Source organism: Rutidosis leptorrhynchoides, chromosome 1, assembly GCF_046630445.1.
Source record: "Rutidosis leptorrhynchoides isolate AG116_Rl617_1_P2 chromosome 1, CSIRO_AGI_Rlap_v1, whole genome shotgun sequence".
NCBI classification, from domain to species: domain Eukaryota; kingdom Viridiplantae; phylum Streptophyta; class Magnoliopsida; order Asterales; family Asteraceae; genus Rutidosis; species Rutidosis leptorrhynchoides.
The window spans coordinates 560,528,330-560,540,342 of NC_092333.1; the positions used below are offsets into that span (position 1 = coordinate 560,528,330).

At 34.4% G+C, this 12,013-nt stretch overlaps 1 protein-coding gene across 2 annotated transcripts; it reads left to right on the forward strand.

The window, feature by feature from the left end:
- Nucleotides 1-4,583: 4,583 nt before the first annotated feature.
- LOC139880991 (uncharacterized) lies at nucleotides 4,584-9,894 on the forward strand. 2 transcript variants are annotated; one of them, XM_071865544.1, is made up of 5 exons: nucleotides 4,584-4,747; nucleotides 6,682-6,850; nucleotides 8,680-8,778; nucleotides 8,923-9,074; nucleotides 9,367-9,892. In XM_071865544.1, the coding sequence occupies exons 2-5, from the start codon at nucleotides 6,692-6,694 to the stop codon at nucleotides 9,752-9,754; spliced, it is 798 nt and encodes a 265-aa protein (XP_071721645.1). In that variant the 5' UTR covers nucleotides 4,584-4,747; nucleotides 6,682-6,691; the 3' UTR covers nucleotides 9,755-9,892. The 2 variants fall into 2 exon arrangements, with proteins under 2 accessions (XP_071721645.1, XP_071721641.1); XM_071865540.1 differs by lacking the exon at nucleotides 4,584-4,747 and adding an exon at nucleotides 6,139-6,238 and having other exon boundaries at nucleotides 9,367-9,894.
- Nucleotides 9,895-12,013: the final 2,119 nt, after the last annotated feature.

Consider the following 12,013-nt stretch of genomic DNA (forward strand, 5'->3'; position numbering starts at 1 on the left):
AAATATTAGTCATAATGTAAGTATTATTAATTAATAATAAATTTTAAATCATATCATAAGTATTATTAATTAATAATGAATTATTAATCATATCATGAGTTTCTAATTATAATTATTAAATCATAAGTATTTAATAATTAAATTATAATTAAATAATAATTAAGCCTTATAATAATTAAATAATTAATTAATCCTTATTATAAGTCTTATTATAATAATCTCATAATATAAGTTTAATACTTATCATAAGTATTTTCCATTAATAATAAAAGTATTATTAATCATAAGTTTAATTAAAATGTTAATTAAATCATAACTATTAATTAAATGATATAATAAATATATATCATAAGTCATAAATAATAATAATTATCTTTTTTATCATAAGTAATTAAATGATAATGAAATCCATTATTTATATCATAAGTTTCATAATTAGTCAAAAGTTTTAAATCAAAAGTTCATCGGGTCGTATTCTGAGCCCCGGGTGTCGGTTTTCGGCGAGCCTTACATATATCTCCGCCTAAGCAAACCACCCGACACTTTGGTACACTCAAGAACACCCCAAGAACAGTCCACAAGTCGTGATGTACAGCCATTACACTACTTGGAACTTCAATTCACTCAAAAACGTGTTTTAGACGTAACGGGTGATTCGTGGCTCGTATTGAGATGACCCGAACATGAAAGTTCATCCCACCATCAGTCCTAACACACTAACACACCCTAAAGTCACCAATTATGGTCACAAAGTCGGACCAAATCTGGTTCATACCAAAATCACATTTCAATCTTAACAAAATACCACTTTGATCATATATAGGGCTCCGGGAATCGAAACGACGTAATCCGGAGTCTAAAATTAATGTCTTGATGAGAGGAACTCATTTGTATACTTTATTTTATGATCAGCATCAGTTACAATATCAGAAACACACGAAAAAGCTACTGTCCCAATTTTATCAAACCGAAAAATATGCAATCGAGCAATTCTACGCATACAATCAACATTACAACAACTAATAATCATCATACTAATAATATAAACATAAAATACAGAAAAATAAATAAAAATTAAAAGTTCTAGGGTTAGGGTTTATACCCTAATCAAGAAACAATTAGTATAATCGCGTAGAGAACGGAACGAGGAATCCGATTGTATGAACGATCTCTAGATCCAAGCTTGAAAATTGATGAAGATGATGATGTTTGGTGGTGTTGGTCGTCGCCCAAAAAGAGAAGGAAGGGAGGAAGGAGAGCAAAAGTGGTAATTAGGTTTAGATTAAAATTGTGTAATGTGTAAATGAGATGGAAAAAAAAAAATTTGGGAGTATACTCCCTCCCCTTATGGTCGGCCGAATGGGGGGTCATGGGGTGGGCCCCATGGCCCAATCTTGCTAAAAGTGTAATTGCTTGTGGCCCGAAAGCCCGAACGAATCCCGAAACGCGAAAACGCACTTACGCGATTAAAAATCCGGAAAGATAACAAACGCGCGACGAAAAATAAATATAAATACCCTATATAATAATATGATCTTAAAATATCATATTTAAAATAATTAAGATTTAAATATCCCAAAAACGCGACCGTTGGTTTGAAAACCGAAAAGATTCGCCGGACAGAAATTCGCGATACGTAGAAACGTATAATTTAAAATACGAATACAAATATTCACATAACATCTAATAATTAATATATTATTATTAATATAATAATATAGGTCATAGAAATGACGTAGCACAATTAACAGTTAACGGTCGTTAAATAATTAACGATAAAAGATAACGAAAAAAGTAGGGTCGTGACAAATACTACCACAACGTAGCCGTGAACGAGATGAACAATTTTAACACTTGCAACTTCGATTGATTCAAGCTTCTTCTTCTACCGCTTTCGTGCTGGTACACTGACCCACCTCATAGCTATGAATTTCATAAACCCTATCTTCTCATCCCAAGCACGCTCCCACTATACGAGTAAGAAATAAAACCGCGGCTATCCGAGAATAATCTGGTTCGTTCCACCGATCAGTTGCAAATCTATTTGCCATTCGAGGGTATGTTTGCAGAATCCAAGTACCCTAGTATTATACGCATTAATCATGTGAATACCAGAGACCTACGTTGCATAATTGTCTCCATAACTCCCATTAATAGTCAGACTCCCACTAGCTCAGTACTTCCGTCGGTTACCAAACTCCCATCGAATTCCCGACACCCTTTAGAAAGCTCAAGTTCCAGGACTTACAAGATTATCGACTTCTACCATCACCTAAAGATTCCTAATTGGTCAACCTGAAGAAAACCTCTCGCTTTGTTGAACAAACCATCAACCAAACCCAAGCCACAGTCGAACACGTCCTTTTCGACAATTTCAAACCAATTTCTTTAGCGAGAGAAGCTCTAACCCTGCCCACATATTCCAAAATACTATGGAAAATTCGACCAAGTACATTGGTCAACCCGTTCAACAATCTGATGTTGGACTTTGGTTTGAATTCCAAACAAACCTCCCCTCAAACCTAAGTTCAACTAGGCCTTCCCTCCAATGATAGTTCAGATCTAACCTAATCTAGTACCTGCCGCAACCTCGGAACACAACTTGAATGGGACCAAATCAAGTCTACTTACGATACAAGGCTACAAGATCAACTCATCCACTGAGGGTTCACAACCGCGTGTGCCAACCAAGGGGTTAAGCCAACCGTTGACATGCTGCAAATGTCACGTTGCGCTATCCACACATCCAGACTACAACCTGCTAGTATCCAACCTTCTCGATAACTCCTACTTTCGATTTGTCCCATATTCGATGTATGACTATTGTTTGCACTATAACAAACCTCCCCTCAAACCCAAATCCATATGGGCCTCCCTTTCAACGATATTTCGGACCCAACCTTTACCGCCGCCAAACGGAACACTCAAACTGTCTGTATGCGGACCGGTGAGATTGCGATACAATTATTCAGGATCAACTCAACGTTACCAAAGGAACGCACGCACGCACGCTGAGAGGTGCGCCCACAACACCGTCCATCACATCCAGAATATATTTTGACTCACGTAACAAAGCTACATCTCTGAAAAAATCACAGCCTTTATCGCCAGAAGATTCGCAAAACAAATCGTCTCGCCACTCGCAACATCAAAACCGGAACTCTCATAAAACTGCCGCAACTTAAAAAATCCTACCTCAAGATCCAACTGTCCGATCATCATCAAAATTTTACCACGCTTAGTCCAGTATGTCTGGAACCTACAGTCCAAGTTTCACGTCGATTCAACGGTAGACGAACCCTCTATGATTTTTCTCTCACTGCAGCTCCAAACCAAAACAATTGCCACTTTGGAAAAACATAACTCCAGATCTAACGGTCTGATCATTGTTAAATTTTGACCATGACTAGATTTATAGGTCTTTTACTTACAGTAAAACTTTCAAGGCGATCCGACGGTTAACGAACCCGTAATGATTTTTCTTCTCTAATAGCTCCGAATCCTAACAGTTTTTACCTGAATGGCAGCAGATTCGAAAAACTATATCTCGAGATCTAACGGTTCGATATTCCTCAAATTTTTACGACCACTAGACCTATGTATCTAACACCTTTGTTAAAAATTTCAAACCAATCCAACGGTTAACGAACCTGTTACGATTTTTCTCCTCCATCTGCGCAGTACAATCCGAATTTTGAAAGTTCATCATTCCCTCGAACGGGACCGCAAGGAATGATAACTTAGATCCGATACCCGGATCTTCCCGAAAATCCCTCAGCAACAAGACCCATCGATCCGATCATCGACTCCGTTGACTGATCCCATGATCATGATACATGTTGCATCACATCATATACACGTCGTTCGTTCACCATACTTTCAATTCGCCATCGTGCCCATACTTGAACCTTGAGCTCTAGATACCACTTGTTAGGAATTTAGGGACCCAAACAAGACAAGTGATTTATGCGAATCACTAACCCACGAACGACAAACAAATAATTAAAGCATAACGATAAATAAAAGCATAAAAAGACACTGGATTTAACGTGGTTATATCCTAACTCCAAAACACGGAGAAGAGTTTACTCCACGAGCGCAAAGCAGAGATTTTCTTATATTATTGTGCACACATTACAATGAGGCTAGGGGTTACAATTTATAGTAAGAGTTAAACTTGTCGACCAAGTCCATAGATATCTATTACTTGCTCCATACTCCATTCCTACTAGAAGATTTAATTAAGGCAACAGAATCTATACGACTTGTTCATCAAGTCAAGCTCCCTACGACTTGTTCACCAAGTCAAGTGCCTTGTTTATCAAGTCACGTCTTGTTCCTTTGATCAAATTCTTCACACCTTCAACACTCACTATAGTAGTCCGTCCGGCTGCTCTTTATGGTCGTGATGTATTTTATAAAAAAAAAAAAAAAAAAAAAAAAAAAAAAAAAAAAAAAAATCTATACTCAGAGGTGTGTATTTGAGCGACCTAATAGTAAAAGGGTGTAAAACTAATTTTTATCTTCTAGTTTCAAGGCAAGTCTAGTACAGGGTACAAACCAACCTTAGGCCGTAAGCATCATTTGAAATCCCCAAATTTCTGTCAGATCTGTTCATCCGTCGACGACAATCACCGTTTCTGCCGTCGGCACCACCACTGTCTCCGCCTCCGCCTCCGCCTCCGCCTCGGCCTCGTATACATCGAAATCTCGTCTGCGCATTTCGCTTCATCGTATAATTATTCCGGTTCGTTTTTATCTCTCAGTTACTCTCACACACTCCGTATACGTTAATTACTCCGTATTACTTATAAGTTATACTCCGTATTCGCATAGAGATGTATTCGATTTGATTATCATATTTTACGAATTTTTAAAGTATTGGATCTCGTTAAATGATGCAATATGCACTGCTTTGTTTATTTATGTGGTGTGAAATTGTGTGAGGTGTATGATATATATGATATCTCAGATGAGCATATATAATAGATATAGATATAATACGTAAGAATTTGAGTCTTATATCTACATGTAGTTACTAGTCTCTACGTATCAGAATAATGTCCAGGCTTCTATTATAGTTTTTTCCAAACTAAATGCCCACATTCAATGTCATTTACAAAAAAGCTTAAGAAATTAGGAATGAATTTTGACTTCTGGTGTCAAAAGTGTTTGACATTGGCATGTTTTTTAAATTATATCTTAGTTTAGTTTACTTATATGAATACATTACTACATTAGTGTGCTTGATTTATTTATATCTATCTTTTCAATTGAGATGTTTGTTGTAATTCTGGGCCAAAAAGTATGTTAACAGTTAGAGAGTAAAGAACGTAAACTATGAACTTGTCTGAAATGTTGTCCACTCGAATGGAGGGAATTCAAGCGCCATATCACGCGCATACTAGACCAATTTTGTCACTATATTAGAACATACTATATGTCTTTTAGATATAAAGCTAGAGAGAAATATTCAAATGAAACCAACTTTTAAGTTGAGATTCAAGGGACCAATCAGAGTGCGACATGTGGCGCGATAATCACATGTGATTGAAAAAAAAAAATTTAATTTTTTTTTTTTGAAAATTATTTTGTTTTGTTTTTTTCGATTTTTTTTTTCAATCACATGTGATTGAATTTGACATGCAATAAAAATCACATGTGACTCTGCATGCCAATCACATGTGATTCTGCATGTCAAATCCAATCACATGTGATTGAAAAAAAAAATTATTTAGTAAAATGACGAATTTCAGTAAATTTGTGCTAAAGCCTTTAAACACCAAGTTTTTCATCAAAACTTGATCAAATCACCGAATTAAAGTCTGAAATTTTGAAGATATGATCACGAAACGCTAACAAACTTAATCAAATCACCGAATTAAAGTCTGTTTCCTTTTGAAAATTTTTTTTGAAAAAAAAAAATTTTGAATTTTTTTTTTCAATCACATGTGATTAAATTTGACATGCAGAATCACATGTGATTGTGTTTTACAATCACATGTGATTGGATTTGACATGCTAAATTTTTTTTAAAAAAATTTTAAAAAATTTTCGAATTTTTTTTTTATTTTTTCAAAAAAAAAAATATTTTTTTTTTTTAAATTTTTTGAATTTTTTTTTTCAATCACATGTGACTGTCGCGCCACATGTCGCACTCTGATTGGTCCGTTGGATTTCAAGCAAATTATTGGATTCAAGGAATTACAACTCTAAAGCTACAAAGTACACCATTTAGGTAATTTACTCGATTTCATATTTTATATACGCAGTATGCTGTTAGAAATGAAATAGTGCTCGTGGGTTTTGCCACGTGATCAGTTAAAGGGGTTAGCCAAACATAATTATGTAAACTCTATGTACATTCAATGAGTGTGCATTAATGGAAGCCAAATAATTTTGGGATAACTCTATACGTTCCATTAATCGCATGTGGGGGATTGGTTATTGTTGTTGTTGTGGTGGTGGTGTTGTCTATACGTTCCATTAAAAAGATTGAAAGCAGTGCTTAATGAACACTCAATTTGCGTAACTGTGGTACTGCATTAGCCTTAATATTCCATTAAGCTGTATTCAGTTTTATATTTTATATGTTGTATATATTCTGTTTTGTCCTAATATTCTGTTTGTTTGTACTCTGCTTAGTAGTTCTGTCATAACATTTTTTTTGTTGTTGATCAGGTCCTTGAATATGTATGACCCAGCTGGGGGGCCAAGACAACCATCAAATACACCACAAACTCCATTTGGGAATCCATTTTATGGTGCCAGCTCAGGACTAATCAGAGGTGGACTTGGTGCTTATGGAGAAAAAATCTTAGGATCGAGCTCTGAATATGTACAAAGTAATGTAAGTAACATTACCAACAACACTTTCTACTGTTTATTTATATATAGATTGTGTATTTCTGCATAGACTTCTTTGTGTCCGTTGATTTTAGCTCAAGGGAAAAAGGGGCTCATAATGGTTCCACAGCAATAAAGAAAACATGATTGAACATTAGTACTTACTGTTATACAGTTTCATTGAGGATAATATCCGAAGATGATTTTATAAATGGCTATTATCTATCAAATAGGTAACATATAGAAATGAGCATTGATGGGACTTCGATTTAAATGTAAGAGGGAGTGTTGTCAAAGGCGAGAAAGGTGCTCACGTAGTGCTGATGAGAGGTGTTTTCAGGGCAGGCATCTCTATGTACCACAAGAAAAAGCGTTAATTAAGAAAATGATCTTTGTAGATAAGGCTAGAGGCCATGGTTCTATTTTTAATTTATAATACTAACCTCTATCGTCCATCTTAATTTCCCTATGGCCTTCTCTTGTTCCAACTGATTACAACAGCTTGTAACTGCACTTTTAAACACTTGGGATTAGGGATTTAGACATGGATCTAGAAATCGAGAATCAGATGATATAGTGTATCTATGTTATGGATAGGACAGAGGAATGGTTAACTTTGAGAAGTGATCATGATTATACTTTTGAGACGTTTCATATGTAAGGTCCTTTTATTTTGTCAAATAATTTTGTCTAGACTTTCTTTTTTGGTATATTAATAACTTGAACACAATTAGTTAAAGGTGTTCACTGTGTTTATTTTCTTCATTTTTATGTTAAATTAGCTGATATACATTATGTAAAGTGTCTGGCAGCTTATTCACTCCGGCGTTTTCTTTCTGTTATTTCTTGCCTTAGTCTTAATAGATGCAAGTATCTTGACTATATCTTCTTTTTAAGTACCTTCAAGATCATGTTCGGCAAACGTAGCGCTGTTGGACGTTTTTACATCTTTATGTAGATTTTAAGAACTTTTCAATAGCAGGAGACGAATATATTCATCTGGGGTGTTTCTAATGCCACAGTTTCATCGTGCTTCATGCAGAAGGCTTTATTTCAACAGTTATTGTGCTAATGGTCCTGTTTTTCATGCCTTAGCATAATACTTTACTTTCTTTTTTTCTTTTTGAAATGCCTAAAAGAAATTTTTTTGTCTTTTAGAAATGTAACCACATCATGCTTATTGTGGTTCTTCGGGTATTATCTGTAGTTTTGTAAAATTCATCTGACTTAGTAAAGTTTTATTTCCCCCTGCATGGCTATCAACACATGAATAAAGTAATGCCCAGCCTATTTGCAAATTAAAATAATTTCTGATTGGCCCATTTTACCTGCTAAATAGATGACATTACTCAATTTTATAGAAGATATCTGACATATTTTCTTGAACTAGGATGTATAGCTTGTCAATCGCACACTTATTAGCATCTGCAGAACTAACGGTTGGTATAAGTGTACCATAAACAACGGAAACTTTTTGTGACAAGTTTTTGTTTCCATCACCAAAGTCCTTACTTTAGGTTTCATCTTTGCTCTTAAATTAATTAGTTTTCGGAAAAAATTGAATCAGTCTGATGCTTCTTATGAAGTTAGCGTTGTGATTATTACTACGTATTTCTTTTACAGCCTGCAAGTGTGGAACATGCACTTTATCATTTAGATGAAGTTCGGCCCTGGATTAATCGGGAAAATTGATATGCTAAACTTTTGTTTAGTCAACAAACCTATATTTCGCTTGGCTGTAAATATATCAGTTTCACACTTTAATATGACATTTGTAATTATGTTTGTTTGGTCGTGTTTAGTTGTTAATATTCTCTTCTTTTTCCTTAACAGATTAGTCGGTACTTCTCTGATCCACAATATTATTTTCAAGTCAACGACCATTATGTGAGGAACAAATTGAAGGTTGTTCTTTTCCCTTTTTTGCACAGGGTAAGTTCTAGTTCACTTTTATCCTGCCGATTATTATTATTTTTTATTTGTATATCTAGTTTTTTAGAACGGCTTCTTATCTTTCTTCATTCGTTATTCCTTTTCTTAACTACATTTGTTAATACTTTGATGCTGTTATTCTAGGGTCATTGGACAAGAATTACTGAGCCAGTAGGGGGTAGGCTATCATATAAACCGCCCATTTACGATATCAACGCTCCCGATTTGTATATCCCGTTGATGGCTTTCGGTACATATGTTGTCCTTGCTGGCTTCTCATTGGGACTTCAAGGGAAGTAAGTACCTGCTTTACCATACTAAATATATTCAATTACTTTAAACGGAGTAGCCATAAATTGTAGACTGACCTGTAGGCTGTTACCATATCACTAGAGGTGACATAACATGCAAGTGGTTCACGGGTCAGTTTTTTTGTATGGGTCAAGTTGGGTTGACTAAAAACTCTTATGTTGTTTAAATAATATCATATATATATATGCAACTCCTATACGAACATGCTATGGCTATTCACAAATTTCAGCATAATCTCTTCGTTAGTCTTCGCACCTAACAATTTTTGATTTGCAGGTTTACTCCAGAAGCTCTGAACTGGCTTTTCATGAAGGGGATAGTTGGGTGGTTTTTGCAGGTTTCACTTCTAAAGATGTCATTATTTTCATTGGGTGGGGCCGAGGCACCTTTGCTAGACATTGTAGCTTATGCTGGGTACGCCTTCACTGGATTATGCCTTGCAGTCCTCGGTAGAATCGTTGTGTCTTACTCCTACTACTTTCTAATGCCTTGGACTTGTCTGTGCATGGGAATTTTTCTGGTCAAAACTATGAAACGGGTCCTTTTTTCAGAGGTTAGGAGTTTCGATTCAAGCAGGCACCATTACCTACTTCTTTTTATTGCGTTAGCACAGTTTCCGCTCTTCATTTGGCTTGGAAATATTACTGTCAATTGGCTTTTTTAGAACGTGTAGAAGAAGTGTATTGGTTTAAGGCTATTTTTTGATGTAACGCCACACTCGTAAGATGAAGAATAGGCAACTTTGTTTAAGGTCTGGTTCTTTTTTTTTTTTTCGAGTTTATAGCGAGTTTTTTATATATACAAATTGGACACATGTTATAGTGAATCATGTATTAGGAGGTTCTTTGAGGTGCCCAGAAGATTCGATCCGAAACAGTTTATATTGTTAGCAAAATGGGCTTATAGAAGTTTATATTTTTAGCATAGTAATTATACAAAGTTTCGTAAATTTATAGAAGTTACAAATAATCAACCATCAACCATAATTTTGATAATAATAATATTTTTAATGACCGCAATACAAAATCTTTGAATTCCTTGTGGAAAAATGTGACAAGGATCCAACTATCAAAGCACTTTTAATCTTGGAGACTTAACTACAATAGTCAATATTTCAAGATCACTTATTACCAAAAAAGCTAAGCTATACAATCCTCTTTTTACAATTTGATACTTCGAAGGTGATAAAAACAGCCGAAAAGATCTAAATTTAAAATTTAAAATTAGCTATTCAAATAAAGTAGACAAGGAAATGGAATTAATTTTTAACTTCAGAAATGTTATTCATTATGTACACTTTTGTTTGATTGTCTCTTGCAACCTCATACAATGCTTATGTTTCTAATTTTTCGGTTGACTTTTGTACTATAAATCAAGTATCCTTATCTTTTTCCTTTCATTAGCTTTTGATAACGGTTATTTATAAGGGAGTAGTAATTCGTATATTATCTTATTTTATTTTTTTACCATTTAAAATTAAATATAGTAACATACTTTGCAATATTATGCTACATAAAACTACAAAGTAGATTTTAGTTATGTACAAAGAAAAATGGGTGATATATGTACAAAGAAAAATGGGTGATATACAAATAGTAATAAATTTACGTCAGCCTTATTCATTGACACCAATAATATATTCATCATATTTTAATAAAGTTATTTAATTTAAATTATGCATTAGATTGTACAATACAAGTTATAAATTTTAATGTATAAGCTTAATCAATCAATCAATCTATCTAATTATAACTAGCCGGCCATTCAAAGTGTTTAGAAAAAACCAACGAATCATTGCTTCAATGGTACCGCGGTTACACTTGTGTACTCGCAAGGCTAGAGGTCTCGGGTTCGAGCCTCGTCACCCGCTCTAGGAATTGAAATATATTCCTTGAAGGTGGCCCAAAGGGAAGGTTTTACCGACCCGCTCCGGGACTAAGATCCGGCCCGCCTGCCCCTCGGGATGGTTAAAGGGTCGGATCCTCATAGTGTGGTTCGGGTTTCCTGTCCGAAAGCGCGTGTGTGTGCAAATGATGACTAGGCTTCGGTCCGGACTGATGCAAAGCTTGCCTTTAAAAAAAAAAAAAAAGTGTTTAGAAAAAAATCCGTGAAATTGTCGATTAAGCTACTAAATTGAAAATCCCAAAGTAACACCCTATAATTTTCAAAAGCAAATATTAATGAAAAATTGATTGAATTGTTTCTTACCTCATATAAAATAAAAAACATTCAAGTTTAACTTTCCGACATTGTGTTCGCTCAACGAATGTGATTAAAGTTTGAACGTATAATAATTTCGCTTCACCTTTTTTAACCGTATCTAATTTGTTGGTAAATTTGTCGTCACTTCATGCATTTTGCTTTCTAGCAAAAAGTGGAAACCCCACAACCTTGAACAATGATTAGAGATCATTATCAATCATATTTTTAGATAAGACCTAAATATATCTGTCCGTATATTTATCTACCCTTTTCATTTGGTAGTTAGGTTATAGTTTCTTATCCTTTTCATTTGGTGGTTGGGTTATAGTTTCTGAAGGTTCAAACGAAATCATAAAAATAGTCGAAATTTGAAAGGGGGATTTTTAATATATGATGTAGCTTTTGTGATTTTTTGAAGTTTTTGTTATTACAGTTTTTAATATAGGAAAATTGTTTGAAAATACATTAAAACTTTTACCAAACTTTTGTATTGTATGCATTTAACTTTTAAAACTACTATTGTCTACATTCAACTTTTAAATATATACTATTGTATATACAAGTCATGACTTATACATCAAGTAACAGATCACCAACATTAATTTTTTGACGCAGTTAGTCCCTCAACATAACAACTGTTAGTTATCATCTCACCATCTTTTAATTCAGTCATCTTCATCATCTTCTTTCAAAATCATAACCTTTTCTAGAATCAAAACAA